This window comes from Topomyia yanbarensis, chromosome 2, assembly GCF_030247195.1.
Source record: "Topomyia yanbarensis strain Yona2022 chromosome 2, ASM3024719v1, whole genome shotgun sequence".
In the NCBI taxonomy this organism is placed as follows: Eukaryota; Metazoa; Arthropoda; class Insecta; order Diptera; family Culicidae; genus Topomyia; species Topomyia yanbarensis.
Window position 1 is genome coordinate 350,156,535 of NC_080671.1, and position 19,487 is coordinate 350,176,021.

Consider the following 19,487-nt stretch of genomic DNA (forward strand, 5'->3'; position numbering starts at 1 on the left):
CACATTTCCTTTCGATCATGTCCATATTAGCCTGCCTAGTTCTAGTTTTCCGTTCTATGTTTATAACTGATTCGCTATAGAATACCTAATACCTTCCAATTTCATTTGCTTTCATTTCTCTTAGTCTTAAATTTGCCGAAATAGCCAACAAAATCGATACAATTATCTACAATTATAAATCGATCCAAAATCATCCGGGAAACGAGTTCCATATTTCTCGCAGTATTTCAACAAAGAAATGACTCACTGGGTGTCTGTTCGCATGTCGTGAGATGTGACTAACAACGGGTATTATCTTTCTCTGGACAAAACCAGCCTAGTGGCCGTGTGGTTTCCGGTGGGTTGATATATCTCAACCAAGAATTAATCCACTGGGTTCCTGCTCCCATGTCATAAAAGGCGACTGAGCACAGGAGTCCTCAAGTCAATGTTTTTCTCTGTACCGAGGATTGAATGGCTAGCAGGACTAAACTATGCCAGTCGTACATGGAGTTCCGTGGGTCTTATCCTTGCTGTGTTACGCGAATGCTGGTATAATACCCATTTTGGGGTTCGCTATGGACGATTATAAGATAACGTGTTTGGTATCTTCTAGTTGCTGTACAACACGTGCTGATGATGAAAAGAATAGTGCTGTGATCGAGTATGGTTAGAGTAGCACAAATTAATCTTCAGCGTAAACGTGCAGCAACTATGAATCTATCCCGCCTTGTGAATGTAGGAAAAGGTTCCATAGCTTTGGTTCAAGATCCCTATTTCCATAAAACAAACTTCCATGTTGGAAAGTTACTTAACGCCGTCTTAGTAGCTGTCAACAAAAATAGCATGCTAAATTCACGTGAAATGCCTCGTACATGTATACCTGCAAATAGTGCTATTGATACAAATCTTTCATTCGACGCTGTCCCGAACAATATAGCTGTTGATAACATAAACAAGAGATATGTCTATTCTTCGGCATATTTGCCGCATAATGAGCCATCATCTTCTGATGATTTGAAAACGGTTGTATCCCACCACATAATGTAAGGCAGCTCAGAAATCAATTTGATAGGCACTGAATTGATGGAATACTTAAGTAGTGCAAATTAGCACATACTCACTATAGGAAATCCTCCAACATTTGTATGAATAGCCAGACAAGATGTGTTAGACGTAACTCTCTGCTCTGATAGTATTACGTATGAGTTGGCCAACTGATTCGTATCAAACGAGTTCGAACTGTCGTTATCTGATCATAACCACATCGTCTTTGATCATTAAAACGACTCGTTAGATATCCTCACATATCGTAATCTAACTCTACGAACTGGAATCTCTACGAAGAGGGCTTGGCGACTGGGTTTCATGGGTATCTTCCGACTATTGAATCTCCAAGTGACTTGGATGAGGTCGTGGATAAAACAAACTTAATCATAGTAGCAGCATACCAAGCCCAAGTAACAATTGAAGTTTTATAGCACGCTACGAATGTAATCTAAGTTTCATCAGAGGCTATCAAACTACGATAGAACCTCAATTGTTACTAGAGAGAGGCTTGTCCACTTTTAGTTATGCGTGCTTCTAGAGAAACACCTTGGTGAACTATCGAACTTGATCGACTCAAAAAATTGTGTAGAAGAGCTTGTAATCGCAAACGGATGGACGCATTTAAGTTGGCTCGCAAATAATACCGAAATGCCCTTCGATGTGCTGAGCGAAGTGGTTGAAAAAGACTCTGCACAAATGTCTCAAGTCTCAACGACACTAGTAGATTAAACACTTTCGAAATCGAAAGACTTTCACTTCAAAAAGGATATGAACACTTGAAGCATATTTTGAAAAACGTTGTTACTTGTAGTCTTGCAACCAAGGATGCAAAATGTCTACCTTTTCTGCGGCTGTATTTTTTCTGCCTACATTCTCATTTCGCTTTTGACGCTGCTGTCGTTCGCTATTGCAGGACGGCCAGCGCTGTACAGCAGTCTGTAAGCAAAGCAGTAACATGACAAAGAAATACTGCCCCCAGTACAGCCACCAGACGCGAGCGGTACAGCTTCTCTTTCCTTATTTTACACTTTTTAATATTTTTAATCTATTCAATATTTTCAATCACAAACGTCGACAATAAATGCGGTTCGTTTACGCCACGACCGGCATCATCGCTTTCGTGTGCGCGCCTCTCCCTTTGACTATGCAGAGAAAAATGTACAAAGAGAGAGAACAAACTTTACTACGCCACACTCTCACCGAGCAGTCGGAGTACAGCAGCAAAACAAAAATGTATTCTACTGCTCTACGGGAAAATGTATTCGGTTTGGCTACCGTTCTGGCAAGAGCTATAGTGATGCGTCGTTGTAGCGGGCTGTACGGCTTGTGCAAATGTAAATCGAGGGATTGCCCTTCCTATGATAATTCTCAGGGATAGACCGTTCCAACATCAAATTATGGTCTTGTCAAATTTTGGTCTTGTCAAACTGCAAATGACGTGAAAACCCAAGATGGTACCAGATAAGGTATAGGCATACGTAAAGCGAGAGTTTTGGTTTTACGATTGGCATGATCGACATTGCGTAAATACTGATTCACTTCCCAAAAAAGAAGTTAATAAAAACGAAATTAAAACAATGTTTTGAATATAGAAACTAGTGCTTTCAGCCTCTCAAAGTGTTTGCCACCAATAATTTTATTGTACACACATGCATGCACCTTATGCAGATTATCTTGAATCTGTTTTGCGCTTGCCACTGCCACTCTTCTTATTCTTATCTGGACACGCTCTTCTTCCCTTTGGGGCAGACCCTCGATGAAAATATACCGAAAAATGTAGTTTACCAGGACCTTTGGCATCCCTGCTTGCAACAGGATACGTGCAATTAGCGTGGTGGGAAATAACTGTAAAATTCATTCCTAAAGGTGGCCGCATCACTTATGAGGAGGCAAAGAGCTTTAGACCGATCATTCTGACCTCCTTCCTTCTCAATCAGTGGAACGTTTAATCGATCACTACATTCGGGATGTTAGCTATGGCGAACACCCGCTGCATGCAATGCAACATGCATATCAGCAGGGGAAGTCTACTACTATCCTGTTACACAATGTTGTCTACAATATTAAAAATGCTTTTTTCACGAAGCAATCAAGTTTTTCTCGATATTGAAGGTGCTTTTGACGGGTGTATCCCATTAGGCATAAATACGTTAGGCATACGGACGTTTGACATACGAACGTTAGGCATAATGGACGATAGGCATAAAGACGTTTAGCGTAATGAACGTTAGGCATAATATACGTTAGGCACAATGGACGATTGGCATAATGGACGTTAGGCATAAATTATCATATTGAAGTATCCTTTAAGGAAATAATTTTTTGGTGGTGACACCCTCGGGTGGTAAGACCGCAAATGTTTGAAATTTTTTTAATTAATCTGGAAGCTGATAAAACTCGATCACCCTTTTATTCTATTGTTTATACTTCAAGAAATCTTTACTCAAATAAATGATGCAGAACGAATGAACATCAAATGAACAAATTGCACATATCTAAAATACACTAAATACTCTTGTTTAAAATCAGTATATTTTGTATTAAGGTATGAATAAAGCACATCAACCCCTTCATGCCCATGTTGTACGTAAAGAACAACGTTTTTAAGCTGCTAAAACTTTTGATTTAGGCAGAATTTACTCACAAAAATAAGGAAGATCAGTAACTGAGACTATTAGAACTTAGAACTGAAGTTATTGCTATTAGTCTGATATAACTTTACTGGAGCAGTACCACCAGAGATATTGACAGTTGGCGTTGTCAAATGACATTTTGATATATCTTTATTATTTTCCATTATTATTGAAAACTGCTAAAGCGTATCTTCGACTATCTTTTCCTAGCATATAGAATATTCACAACAGCTTCCAGCACTACGAAAGAAGCATCTTTCAAAGCGAGTTTTTCGTGTTTCTTAAACCGTATGAACGCTAGAAAAAAGTTGGGCATGTAAGGATTAACTTAGATTAGTTCTTCATGTGTGCAAGGTGTAATTGTCCAAGAAGAAAATATATAACCTAGAAGAACAGCTCATGAAATAAAAGAAAGAGGCATTTTATTATTCATTCAACGAATATTGCTGGTTCTATACTGATTATCTCCCATATTCTTAAACACAGTGATTGTGTTCTCGAAGCCATCTTAAATAGAACTAGGGAAACTCTTTGATGTGAGAGAGTTTATTCCTGTATTGTGATGAGTTACCGAAACAAAAAAGGTATCGTCATTGTTCATTTTTTGGCATTTTTTTGTTAACCTATTGAGTTAATTTTTTTTAAATTTTGTAATGGCATTTAATTAGCAAAGGACCAGAAAGTGAAGTATATTTTTCAATATTAAGAGCCATAGTACTCAAGGGAGAGCAAGGAGTTGAAGGAAGAAAGTTTAGAAAAGCGTGAAAAGGGTCATATGAGCAAGCTTAGAGTTTCCCGGCGACTTAACTTTTTGTCTGCTACCGCAGGAGTCAGGATCTTTTGACATTAGAAATGCGAATCACCTGAGTCAGCTGCATGTCTGGACGAGCGTAAAGTAACTTTGTATTTCATGCTGTCGGAACCGATCTTCAACTCTTTGCTCTCCCTTGAGTACTATGGCTCTTAATATTGTAAAAGTATACTTCACCTTCCAGTCCCTTGCCAATTAAATGCCGTTACAACAGTCTGTTTATTATTTAGCTGTTTTTAAATATTTAGATGCAACTGTATTGGTAATACATCTAAAAGGCTAAAAATTTGCTTGTATCAAAACTGAAGGGATATTTTCTTCATCTCGTCTACAGAAAAATAGCAAAAAAGCTCTACACTTGCAAGAGTTAATTATCTCGCATTTCGCAAACCCAAGTATATTCAGTGGATCTACATAACAATTGTTAGACCAATATTGGCACATGGGTGCGTTGTTTGGTGGCAGAACGGAGAAGTCATAACAATCCAATCGAAGTTAAACCATCGTCAGAGGATTGTCTTGATGGCGATGACTGGTGCGTTCTCGACAACAGCTACTGCTGCTCTTGAGGCACCCTTGAACATAAAACCACTATATGTGTTTCTGAAACAAGAAGTATTTTCTCGTTTAAGGTTACTGGGTTCTGGAACACTAAAAAAATTGTTGGAATTCTACAGTGGCCTTTATGATGTCATCCCCAGAAAAGTTTTTCACCCCACCCCACATATTTTTGTTCTTGTGCGAGTTGATTTTGGCTTATCGTTCGTTTTAACAAATGCAAATTTGTATTTGGTTTTAATGTTGTTTCCTTTCTTTAATTAAACTTTTTTATACAGTTGGCCATGTTTCATCAATCCTGGTAATCAGAAAATATCACAATTCTAAAATGGAAAATTCAGAACAACTCATAGTTTCAAAATTTTTTGGCGATGCGTCTATTAAGCTCCAAATCCTTAATGTAAACCCATCGGCCAACGACGAAATAGTCGATGAAAATGGCAATTTCTCAATCCGTGAGTTATTGGAAGCGAAGATCCAGCACCTATCTATGTTAGGTAGCTGTCTATTGAGTTATAGAGACGGGTCGCTTCTGAGTACCAGCGAGGAGCTGCAATACTCGGAATCGGAAGATTCTTGGACCCTTATGGATGAGATGCGTCAGACATTCTATCAGAGGGAGAGACGGATGCTTGCCAGACAGTTGGAAAATTTGAGGCGGCTTCTTGATTTAACGCATCATGATTATTTTGTAAGTAAATATAATATCAGTGCCAACTTTATTCGTTGAACTTTCCTGTTAATTTATTTGTACGAGTCTGAACTCAATTTTTGCGTTCCTGCTGTATAGTCCTATGGGCTTTAACTTTAAAAGAAATACGAAAATTGATTTTTCGAAACACAAGAACTAACACTATTTGTTTTTAAAATTGTATGTCTTCTTCTACAGGAAGAATGGGTTAGTGAGATATCAAAGAATATCGTCGTAAAAAAGTGGGAATCTGCGCGAATAGAGCAGTTCTCCAAAGTACTAACCAATCGCAGAGAAGATTTTCTGAAGTCAGCTCGTGACACTGAAACGAACAATCGAACCGCCCTAAAAGCTTGTCATTTGATCGATACATTCTACACGAGGCGCATGGACGAACTTTCGGATTGCATCGAAGAATGGAGTGAACGATTCGACCGTGAAAAAGATGACCTAGATGGCCGTTTTCAGCGGGGTAGAGCACTGAAACGGCAGTGGGAAGACATGCAGGCGGAATCTGAATGGCGTCGGGAGGAAATTATTCGACTGGAAGAATTGGAACGGTACCACGAGGAACGGATCACACGCAAGGAAGCCGCTACGAAGATTCAGTTCTGGTGGCGCGCTGTCATGGAACGATTAGGAATAAAACCGAGAAGGAAACGAAGGAAGAGAAGGAAGTGTAAAAAGAAGAAAGGAAAGAAGGGTGCGAAAGGTAAGAAGGAAGCGAAAGATAAACAGGGCAAAAAGGATATGAAATTGCAACGAAAGAAAAAGTTTTAAAATATAATAAACAGTTACTGAGGTTTTTATGATTTTCTGGTGAAATAGAACGAACATTTCTTCCTTTTTTCACATATCATGCTTAAAATTTGTTTTCTTCCATATTGCGAATGACCAATTTCACTTCTTAGTCAGGGGTGGCCCACAGTATCGGATTGACAGCAGAACCAACTCCTACGTCCTATAAGCTTTATTTGCCTCCACCTGTGACGACCTCGCACTAATACTGTTACAGGTTTGACAGTACATACCTGAAGTAAGAACATTTTAAAAGAAGTTGACTGTGAAATGACCTCTCCTTCCACCAATTGTATCCTTCGATGGCTAACTTATCGAATGCGGTCACCACAAGGATTTGATCACTGTTCTGCACTGTTGGAATACATGGGTCTACCCCAGGGCTCACTTCCAAGTCCTCTTCTATACAATTTTACGTCAATGACATCTATGAATCTCCTGACACTTCCTGTACGCTAAGGAAACTTTCAGACAACGGTGTGGACCCAAAGCTGTCGACCTACAAGGACCATTACAGAATAGCGTGGACAATTTTTCTGCTTGGGCTATTAAGTTGGGTATCGAATTTTCTACGGAGAAAACTGAGCTACTTGTATTTTCTTTGAAGCGTGAACTAGCACAGAAACGGCTTCTATTAATGGATCAAACTATCGTTCAGGTCTTCACAGTAAAATATTTTGGGGTCTGGTTCAACTCGAAATTTGGTATCTGGAACCGAAGTGGCAAAAAATAATTAATTTTCTTGGTACAATAACCGGAACATGGTGGGGTGCCCACCCAGGAGATCTATTTAGACTATATCAGACAAAAATACGCTCGGTTATGGAATACGGATGCTTCCACTTTCGGTCCGCTGCAAACATAAATTTCATTAAACTCGAGAGAATGTCTTGTCGGGCGTTCTCCCACTGAAAAATTGATTATAGAATCTCTCATATCGATTATGCATTCGATGCGATATCTTGAACACCATTATTTCATCGTTTCGGACCTCAGTTCTATTGAGGTTATTCGCTCGATGAGCTATGGAAAGCACTCATCGTATTTGTGGGGGAAAATACGGGAACTACTGAGTGCTTTATCTGACGCTCCAATGCGGGCGATGAGAAGGCGGTCACTTTAGAAGGTGACATTTATGAAAGACCAATTTTCTTCAACAAATTGTTCAGTATTACTTAACACCTCGAAAGTTGGCAAACTTCGTGGTGAACTAGAATTTTGGCTACATTCGATAGACCCTAAGGTATCGGCGAAACTTTGACTCGAAGGGATGGCTGTGGGTTGTAGCTTCATTCGTATGATGTCCCGATTTATGTCAAATTGTTACACGCTGGATGGACATCTCCGGTGTACTGGGATCGTGGACAGAGGTGTCTGCGGTTGTGGCGACGACTATCACGATATCGAACACATTGTCGGGGCGTGCACCGAGTACGGTTCTGCCAGGTCTCTCCTTCGGACTCGAGGAAGACCACCCAACGTCCCGGTTCGATATGTTATGGCAGGCCGCGATCTCCCTCGATCCCCCATAAAATCAATCAATATAACAATTCAGCTCCTTTCTTTTTTTGCTTTTTCTCGTTCTTAGATGCACCTGTGCTGATTTATGGAGTCGACTAGTACCAGAGTGCTACTACCTGATGGTCTTCATTCTTATCACTGTTTTTGTATAAAGCAAAATTGGAGCCGGAACGACCTGAATTTCTGATCAATCTTGGAGGATTTCCCACGGGTCCGACGACGACCACCCGACGTCCCGCTGCGTGCTGTGTTGGCAGTTAAAGGCTGTTAATACCGTAGACGATATGTTACAACCTGCAACACGGTGTTCCTAAAACCGTTATTAACTAAAAAAATGACCATAAATTTGTCATACGGCATTCGAAAGATACAGTATCCAAGCATCTTCTCAATGAATTTCAAAATGATCCATCGAGAGATTCGAGAGAAATTGCGATTTGAAGTTTTATGACACGTTTCATAAGGCTACCAGCAAACACCCACGGGTTTGGTCCTATCTCTATAAATAAAAATATTTGTCGACTTATTTAGTACATGGCATTCAAAAGATATTGTAATCAAATATATCCCCTGCAAATTTGAAAATATTTCATTGACGGAATCAAAATTTATAACGGTTTGGATGTGGTATGCGGTCAAAGATGGGTTTTCTACCAGACTTCAAGCGTGAATCCATGTTTGTCCATTGACTATTTAAATCGTTTATACGTGTCGCGGTTTTTTAAGGAAAACCTAACCATTTAATTACATAAATATAATGTACAAAAGGTGTTATTTATATGGTGCCCTGAAAAAATATGAAAATAGGGTTGTCTACCAAACGTTAAATATAATGTGTAAATTAAAAAAGTGGATAAAAGTCGGAATGTTTACTTCAAAAGGCCATATCTCAATGGTTTGTTGACCGATTCTAATTATTTTTTCATTAATGAACAAGTAGACGTTTCATCGTTAATTTTCATTAAGAAGAATATAAATTATATGTATTATCACTATTTAGTGAACATTTTTATATTCAAAACGACGACATATCAATGTCTATACATTAGTTGAATGCAACGAACGCAAACTACAAATCATGGAAAAATAAAACCATAAATTTAAAAAAATATGAAGGTATTTGCTGATTCAGATCAATTTATTTTATGATACGGTTTTTGTTGGAAATTTTGTACAATCGTGATTCGCTGGTTGGGTTGACAGATGTTAAAACTGGTCAAAGGTTATTAGTACAAGTTCATCTGCTCATATCTATAACTATTGTCAGTTTTATTGTCAAATTGAACTTATCATGAGAATTTGACATTCAGATGTTTATACAGCAATTGCAATGAACTAGTATATAAAAATGGATAGACCGCTATTTTTAAAACAAAAACATATAGTTGAGATCAATTATATTGTCTATTTATTGATGTAGATGACTCTATTTTATATTCTTCTTAATGAAAATTAACGAGGAAACGTCTACCTGTTCAATAATGAAAAAAATAATTAGAATCGGTCAACAAACCGTTGAGATATGGCCTTTTGAAGTAAACATTCCAATTTTTATCCATTTTTTTTAATTTTGCACATTATATTTAACGTTTGGTTGACAACCCTATTTTCATATTTTTTCAGTGCACCATATAAATAACACCTTTTGTACATTATATTTATATAATTAAATGGTAAGGTTTTCCTTAAAAAACCGCTACACGTATAAACGATCTAAATAGTCAATGGACAAACATGGATTCACGCTTGAAGTCTGATAGAAAACTCATCTACGACCGCATACCACATCCAAACCGTTATAAATTTCGATTCCGTCAATGAAATATTTTCAAACTTGCAGGGGATATACTTGATTACTATATCTTTCGAATGCCATGTACTAAATAAGTAGACAATCTTTTTATTTATCGAGATAGGACCAAACCCGTGGGTGTTTGCTGGTAGCCTTATGAAATGTGTCATAAAACTTCAAATTGCAATTTCTCTCGAATCTCTCGATGGATCATTTTGAAATTCACTGAGAAGATGCTTGGATACTGTATCTTTCGAATGCCGTATGACAAATTTATGGTCATTTTTTTAGTTAATAACGGTTTTAGGAACACCGTGGCAAGCTTGATGTTCTTCTTTTCGGATTTGAATCTGTTTCTTTTTCTGACCATACATTAAAATCTAATCTCTAGGAAACTAAAGATTGAGTATTTATTATTTATAGTATTTATGTTCGATTAGTCTTAATAATTGATCCCCCACGTACATTGAACTGAATTCCTAGTTTAAGGTAGTTTAAAATTGTCCCTTATTTTAAGTTAGTCTAAAAAATGCTCCTTAGTTGTTGTAGTTTTAAAAATCTCATTTTGTAATCCCCTATTTTTAATAAATTTTAAATGTAAAATGAAAAAAATGGCACCTTCAAGCTGTAATGGTACCGTACCTTTCCAAATAAACACACTGGAAAAAAAGTTCTTTCATTCTATCTTTTGTGTAAAATTATGAAAATTCACAAAGTAATGACTATTGCTCTTAATATACTAGGTACAGTATGATTCCAGTTCGTGACGAGAATTATGTTAATTTTGATTTAAGTTGTACTTGCCCACAAAACTCAATTTAAAATACCGAAAAAGTTTATCAAGTTCCACCAACCCCACTTTTGATTAGTAGTGTTTAGAAGGATCGTAGTATTTACCCTGCAATTGTCCTGTACATATTAAGAATCAGCTGCGAAGCCGGTGGAAAGGTCGTTTCGCTACGGAATGTACCAAGGCTTTGCTGCGCTATTGTGTTTGGCAGTTAAAATATATTCAATCGTGGAGCGTTGAAAGTAGGTAAAAATCACCAATCGATTTTGTTTTTTATATTTGAATATAACTTAAAATAAAAAGATCTAATTTAAAAATATTTTAAAAAAGAGAACCATATTGTTGATTTGTAAACTTGTACGGCCACTGAAGTGCAATTGCAGTACTGCTCTACCTTTCTCTTACTTTGCTAAACTTTCTTGAGATGTTTTACAACCAAAGTCTGTCGGTGTAAATGAATGAATCAATCCAATCAGCTCCAAGGTAGATTCATGTATCTTCTTGAACTAACTTAACAGCAATATTAATTGGGTCGAATTAAATATAGTACATTAGATCTCGTTAGGTCAATCTATACCTGCTGTCATTTCGCTTATATAATTGTTCTTAATGAATTATCTATACTATTGATAGAACTCAATCCATGCATTCCTGTAATTTTCTCTCCGTATTGGTCTTTATATGTATCGATTAGTGATCCCACAAGGATAGTGATAGCAGTTGTTTTCCCAAGTATCCTTTCCCGCCAGTTATCATCAGTATGAAACAAAGCTTTACCGATACAGGTCGATTATCATCAGTGTTGGTTCTGACAGGCTGAAGCACCGTTTCGTTCAGTGAAATGCCACCTCACCCAGCCGTTGAGCTTGCTTTCCGAATTCTCTTCATATACGTTTCAATGGGGTGACTATGGAATTGATCCCATTTTCGTGTGGAGGGAACGAGCTACACTAGAATCGGTCAAAACAGTTCAGAACGTTCGAGATTCCTATTCAACAAATGTTCAGTCGTCTAGACCGATATCATTTTCAACATTTTCATATCAATGAGGAATTAGAAAACACTGTCGATAGTGGGTTGTGCATAATACATTTAACACGTACTGAACTTATTACCACAAGTACAAGTTTATCGATTGAACTCATTGCTTTCGGTATTAGCGATAAAGCATATCTAGTGCAAGACGGGTGGGGTAAACATTCTTTGCTGCATAGTTTTTTTCCGTTTGCCACTCGCAGAGTTCACAGAAATGATGTCCTATTCGAGCGAAATTCCTTCAATAAATTCCAACATCAACCGATTGTGGGTGGTTTTGTGAAATCCTTTTTGCCGTCCGTTGATAATGATACCCCTATCCGATTATGGAAAACGTGGTTACGCATGGTTTAGCACGCAAAACATAAAACTTATATTTATGATGATGTTTCACTAGAAGAAGAAGAAGCAGGAGCTTGACGGCAGGCTTGTTGTTTGCTCACACAATGTGCACAAAAAGCGAAATACACTCAGGTTTTTTTACGTGGGGGATACAGGCCGCGTAAATGAAAACCGCGTAAATTTCAAAATCCGCTTAATGAAAACCGCGTAAATTTCAAAATCCGCGTAAAAGAAAACCGCGCAAAAAACCTGAGTGTGCAACGATAAAAAATAGAGCAGCACAAAAACACTGCGATGTGCAGAACGACCGCACAAAGAGAAACTTGAAAACGAAAAGAGAAAGATCTGTGTACCAAGAGCTGCACAATTTCGCGCAAAGAGTCACCTTGAAGAGCCACTTTTTTGTGCCTCCCCTTAAGCAGGTAGGAAGACGAATCAAACTACAATTCAGACAAAGATTGATCCGAAGAACGTTTTTAAAATGTTTTTTGGTTGCCTTCTCTGCTTCCGTGCGCGTGGGACCAAGATTCACACTAAAGAGCCTCTTTATTTCTACTCTTTGAGGTGTGCAGCCATGGAGTAGAATGTACGTATGGGAGCAACGCACATCGGAGTGAACAGATTTATTGTGAAAGAGAAGAGCGGCGGTTCGCAGGAAAGGTTCAAAGAGCGTTTTATATTCTTTTCTTTATTTGTTCTGAGGTGCATTACATCCCTGCTTGATGGTAGATTATTTTTATTTTGATTTGATCATTTTAGCCAACGATGTTAAACTAAACTAATATCGAAGTGCCAAAATTCAATGTCCCCGCTAATTTGCAAGTTAATCGGAGGGCTTATCGATTACGAGTCTCATCGATGAAAATGTTTTTAGATATTTAAGTTTGAATGGTTGGTGTAGGTGTTAGATTTGCAGTACTGACAGAAACTTCGTAGTAGCATTTTTTCAAAGAATAATAACTAACTTGGGCATATTGTCCTGGGCAGAAAATTCAATTTTATAAACTTTTAAAAATGAGCAATTTTACCTTTATTAGAAGGTTATCAAGAAACGCTAAACTGGAAATAATTTATAATTAATTTAGCAATAAATTAGAATAGTTGTTGGGATCACTGTACTCATCGTTTAAATATAGCCATTTCCACGTAAGGAGGTTATATTACATCTTGTTGTACACACCAAAAAATAATGAGATTTAAACGACATGTAAATCAATATGAATTAAACACACAAATAAGAAAATTGATTGAAAATTAAATTGAATTCGATGTACTCAATAGGAGCATAAAAAAGCATATGATTTTAAATTTTTGTCGTGTAATATTACATGCCATTTATTTTACAGCAATATTTGATTAGAAATACATTAAAGCGCATTGGTATCCTGTTCAATGAACCTGTAATTTCCAATCAACGTGTAAAATTATAATAAAATTCGTTGAAGAAAGCACGACAAGTTGTGTGTATTTGTGGTGGAACTTAATTTTACATTTATATTCATGCTCCAAATATGTGCATGAAAATGAATTTAATTTAAAATGAAAACCGATCGTCGACCATCACACCAAGTTACTTCAGCGCACGTATTGGTGGGATTGAGTGTCCTCCAACGCTGATCACGACATACTGACCAGCACTACTTCCGTATTGTAATAAACCCGCTGCAACTTGACGTTGTACAATATATTCCAGAGCGTGGGGACGATTATGGAGCCCTCAGGTACTACCGTCGTGATCCTCTGTCACATAGACAACTACTTGGTTCTGAAAGTATCTTTTCAGATCCTTGCACAAATAGTCCGGGACCCGCAATTTATGCAGCGCTACGGCGAAAACCACCCAGCTGACTTTTGCTGAATGTGTTCTTCACGTCGATCGTAACCACGGTGCAGAAGCGATTACCCAATGTACTTTGCTTTAATACTTTCTCCGCGCTTGCGATGACTATGCGGATGGTGTTCACCGTCGATATCCCTTTCCGGAATCCGAACTGCCTCTGCGATAGTCCGTTCTCACTTTCAACGCAATTCGTCAGCCTGTTGAGGATTACCCTTTCCAGGAGTATCCAAGCAGGAATATAAGCTGGTGCGATGCTGCATCTTCTGGTGGCTTCCCGGGATTCGGAAGCAACACCAGCTTCTGGGTCTTCCATCTGTCCGGGAAGTACTCTTCGTCCAGGAATCTCTGTAGAACTATCCTGAACATTTCGGGAAACGCCACGGTTACGGTCTTCAGTGCCACGTTGGGGATACTGTCCGGATTGGCAGCTTTCTTAACTGTTAGCTCTTGAACCACTATAAGGATCTCAACGCTGGAGTCTCGATTGTCACCAGCATTTAAACCGTCTACATCAACGTACGGTGTAGGCGGCCATGTATTTGGGTTGTGCATCGGGAAAAGACCCTCGTTGATAATTTTCAGTTTGTCAGCGCACATTTTAGCTGGCATCGTTGGACCCTTGATCTTGGCCATCACGATACGATGGTAGCCTCTACTTCTCTGCACAGCTCCTTGTAGCAAGACGACTTTCTTAGCACTTTCCCGCGTTTAAAAGCGACCCTAGCCGTCCATTACACTCCTCTCAGACTGCCTCAGATCTTGCTCTCTGAACGCGTCTTCTGAACTGTATGCTGACAGCACGGAGGATGAGGATAAGCCCTTCGCTCCACTAATACGCCAGACGCCGGTAGTTCCTCGGCTCCATTTTGCTCGTCATTACGACATGCGCCCTCGCTAAGGTTTCCGGCAGCTCATCGGCATTAAGAATTGGAGCGAGGCTGCCAGCACGAAGTGCTTCCACAAAAAGGTCCTTGTCTAAGTTCTTTATTTTACACTTCCGCTCGCCAGTCCTAGCCCTCCGTGTTACAATGGAATTCCGCCGACCAATGCACAGTGGTCCAGGAAGCGAAATTAGCGGGAAACAATTGTTAACGCATTCATCTTTAGGTTTAGAGATTTGGTGTCTTAGAAACATTTATTGTGCGTGACAAACTGCATCTTTTGGCTGAAACGGTTTTAGGGTGGTCCTTAAAATGTCAAAGTTGTAGATATTATTTCAAATTATAGTTCAGAGAGAATGATACTTTCTTCTGCAATATTCTAGAACAATCAATTCTGAGCAACTTTGTTGAAGATACTAACTTTGTATCTCAAACCGTTTTCATTTTATAGTGAATTCCATGTCATAACTTAGGGTGTCTCTCAAAAAAGCAGTTTTCTCCGTACAGTTTTTTAATATGATTTTTCTCACAAAAGTACCCTTCAGTTTACTTTTAGAGCATGATTAGAGGCAACTTTTGCTGAAGAAAGAAAAATTTTATCTTGTCTGGTTCAAAAGTTATACTTAATTTTCATTTAAAAATACGCCCTTTTCAAATGTCGATATCTCAAAAGGGGGCAAACGAAAATTGATAATTTTGATTGTATTTGAAAGGCTGTACTTTTGCCTACAATATATTGAAAAATTGGAGAACGCTTTTTTGTCTTTCTCAAATAAATCAAATTTTAGTAAAAGCATTTTTGCGTATAATTCTACAGCGCTCATATTAAAAAATATTTGTTTTACGCGGATTCTGTGAATTCTTGTCAAGACTTTTCAAGGATCACATACATTTGCAGGCTTTTCATATTGCAAATAGGGTGATGACCCTATTTTGGGCTCGCTCGTTAGGGTGGCGCACCCTATCATTAATTTCTCGACCTATGTACAATCGTTGAAATGCATATAAATTATGATCAATGCGTTGGGGTCAATATATTTGCTTTATTCTTGAGAACTAGTATATTAAATAACTTGTATGCGAGTGCAATAGAAACTAGAATCGCTTTCCTCTTACTTCCACCCTACCATACCACCAACAATAATGGAGCTATCCAAAATGCAAATATACACTGAAGTCTTTTTAGGCGGTTTTTTATGCGCGCATCCCCTACATAAAGAAGCCTAAGTGTACAGTATGTAAAATACTTAAAGACACCCTCGTTCTTTTATATTTAATCCCATTACCACTACTAGACTGCCACACATTATTACGACGACTAACTTATTCAGTTTTTTTTTGTTGGCTGTGAAACGGTAAATCAAAAATTTTAAAAGAATTCTCGTGGTACAATACAACAAACCTTTACTATGACCAAAACTACTGAAGCGATAAAGGGGTGTCTTTAATTTTTTACATACTGTATATAGGAATTGTTGCATTCGCGCAATTCTCTGTTTTCATCTTCGTCGATGAATCTTTGATCATACCCATTAATTTTTGTAGTAGAAGATTAGTTTGATGATTTGAAAACCACAATAAGCGCGTCTTTTAAAGATTACTGCTAGTGTGTGTAATACTAGGAATCGTTACCAAACATCTTAGCTGCAATGAGTCGAACTCTCATCAGTTCCCCATTTGATAATCAAAATCATGCTTAGTTTCTGGGTTTCAGTATTGCACTTGATGTACTCAATTAAGCGCTTTGCAGAGTGGTCTACCAAATCTACGAGAGTCGTTTTAAAGTACTTGAATGATTCTACTGTTATATGAAGGTCAATTTTGTTTTTTGGTTTGTGGTTAGTAGATTGCAGATCTTGATACTGCTACCTGCTAAAACTGTTCCTGCAAATGAACGAAATCGATTGTAAATTTGTGTAGATTTTGTGAAATCTTGGCAATAATTGGAAGCAAATTATAGGTCAAGTCATTGGTGATTGGTGGTCTTCACCCTATCTGCATTATGAAAAGCCTGCAAATGTCTGTGATCCTTGAAAAGTCTTTATAAGAATTCACAGAATCAGCGTAAAACAAATATTTTTTAATATGAGCGCTGTAGGATTATACGCAAAAATGCTTTTACTAAAATTTGATTTAATTGGGAAAGACAAAAAAGCGTTCTCCAATTTTTCAATAAAATTGTAGGCAAAAGTACAGCCTTTCAAATGCAATCAAAATTATCAATTTTCGTTTGCCCCCTTTTGAGATATCGACATTTGAAAAGGGCGTATTTTTAAGTGAAAATTAAGTATAACTTTTGAACCAGACAAGATAAATTTTTTCTTTCTTCAGCAAAAGTTGCCTCTAATCATGCTCTAAAAGTACACTGAAGAGTACTTTTGTGAGAAAAATCATATTAAAAAACTGTACGGAGAAAACTGCTTTTTTGAGAGACACCCTAAGTTATGACATGGAACTCACTATAAAATGAAAACGGTTTGAGATACAAAGTTAGTATCTTCAGCAAAGTTGCTCAGAATTGATTGTTCTAGAATATTGCAGAAGAAAGTATCATTCTCTCTGAACTATAATTTGAAATAATATCTACAACTTTGACATTTTAAGGACCACCCTAAAACCGTTTCAGCCAAAAGATGCAGTTTGTCACGCACAATAAATGTTTCTAAGACACTAAATCTCTAAACCTAAAGATGAATGCGTTAACAATTGTTTCCCGCTAATTTCGCTTCCTGGACCACTGTGCAATGGTGTATTGGATCGCCTCGTGGCCGTTAGGTATGTACTGCTCACTAACTCGCCATGCTATCCATGCTATCCATCAGCAACGCTCTGCAGAATGTTACGTCGATATGGATTCCCAGCCGTATTTACGGAATGTGCTAGCGGAACCTTCGCTGCACAGACAGGCCTTACACCCAACTTCGCCAGGGCTTCCAACAGACTGTAACCTCTTGCGTTGGTCAGCCTGCTACCCAAATCAACGGCTCAAGCATTAAAATCTCCTCCTATAACAACCGACGTTCGTCGACTAACGAGTCGATTAGTGCGTCCAGCAACCGATTGTACTGCTCTGGTTTATAGCGCAAGGGAGCATAACAGCTACATACGAATCTTGGCGATCACGAAGCCTTCGTGTATGTTATCCCCACCAGGCATTTCAAAATATGTTTACACGGAAACAACATTGAATTTATGTTGATTACGTTTATTGAATATTATATTTTTTGTTCAAAATGTGTCAGCGTCGACAGGTTGCTCATCAAGTTCGTGGCAGTCGTGCGCTTGTATATACGTTAGACCGGCAACAATTTTTTTTCGGAACACTGCTAATTTGAATGGTGGTTGGTAATGATAATCATTGGCAAAATATGAGCTTTTCCGATAGCTCTAGTTCACCCACAAGAGGTTTCAAGTTTCTATAGTAATACATATGGAATCTCGGAAATAACAACTTAAATTCCAATCAAAAAATTCACAGTAACTTTGCGTACTTCAAAACCTACGGTCGCGTAGTTTATTTTATAACGAATAGCTTTGTTGAAGATCGCATATTGATTGGAGGTTCCCCTAAAAAGTTATTTAACTTTGAAGACCAACCAATTTTATGAAATTTCCTATTCTAAGCATGTGCGAGAAAGAGAGGCAACACATAACTTTATATCAGAATATCTGTTTACTGCAAAATCGTATCAATTTACAGTCTTCGGCTATGTTGATCCTTACACTTTAAGCTGTATATCTGCAGATTTTGGGATGCACAAGATGATACTGATATTTTGTACTGAATTTATTGTTTCTATTGCCTATTTTTCATATATTTTCACATACAAACTTGAAAACTCTTGTGAGTGAGCTAGAGTTTTCGAAAATAGCTCATATTTGACCAGTGGCATGTGAAGCCAATTACCGTTTGATTCAATAGTGTTCCGAAAAGAAGTCAAAATTGTTGCCGGTCTAATAAACGTGTATAAGTTTGGATAAATGAGAAAGGCACAATTGTACCATTAGATGGATTAAATCGGGTTTTTCAATTTAATATTGCCATGGCTGTTTCGAAAAGTGTTCGTAAACAATTTTTTGAGTTTAAATAATTTCTTTGCTACATGTGTAGCGAATCATACTCTTCTTCTTTCCCGGCAGAACTAAGTCTCAAAACGCCGATCACTGGTTCTGATGGTTCGAGTTTTTGATTTGGCATTTCTTCATTTACAAAATTTTAGAACTCGAATATTAATTTGTATGCTTGTATATACTGCCCATAAAAGTATAAGAGTGAAAGTGAAAAACAGCAAGCCGAGCAAAACGCTGTAACATGTTTTGGTATTTTTCGATATTTTCTAAACAAACCTGGTAATTTTACTTGTGAATTGTGATTCAGTGGTGATACAGAATACAATCCAACAGATAACTCATTTTCGACAAAAATCCATATGGGACTCTTGTGCTTTTATGGGCAGTATAGTTGTGATGCATAATAAAAATGTAATATATACACTTGAAAGTTTATAATTAACAGAATAAACCATGAAAGCTCAAAGTTCATGTCACTGCCATTTTTCAATTTAATTGGAATTCAAATCGATTGTCGTTGAATCGGGGTCTCTTCGATGAACATGTTCTCAGATATTCAAGTTTGAATGCTGGTGTTTGATTCATAGCTGGAAAATGTCATGGTTATGACCAGTCATCTGGTGACTGGTCGCATGATTGCTCGTGACATGTACAAGTTGCGGATTCTTGCGACATGTGACACAAGCGCGTGTACT

The 19,487-nt window shown here is 37.8% G+C and overlaps 1 protein-coding gene across 1 annotated transcript; it reads left to right on the forward strand.

The window, feature by feature from the left end:
* The first annotated feature begins 5,318 nt into the window (after window positions 1-5,318).
* LOC131684224 (uncharacterized) lies at window positions 5,319-6,519 on the forward strand. Its single transcript, XM_058966915.1, has 2 exons — window positions 5,319-5,722; window positions 5,921-6,519. The coding sequence occupies exons 1-2, from the start codon at window positions 5,360-5,362 to the stop codon at window positions 6,500-6,502; spliced, it is 945 nt and encodes a 314-aa protein (XP_058822898.1). The 5' UTR covers window positions 5,319-5,359; the 3' UTR covers window positions 6,503-6,519.
* Window positions 6,520-19,487: the final 12,968 nt, after the last annotated feature.

Excerpts from the sequence above, each read along its gene's own strand:
- LOC131684224 (XM_058966915.1), top strand. The coding sequence starts at position 5,360 with ATGGAAAATTCAGAACAACTCATAGTTTCAAAATTTTTTGGCGATGCG. Across the intron at positions 5,723-5,920 it reads TAACGCATCATGATTATTTT|GAAGAATGGGTTAGTGAGAT; the intron begins GTAAGTAAATAT and ends CTTCTTCTACAG.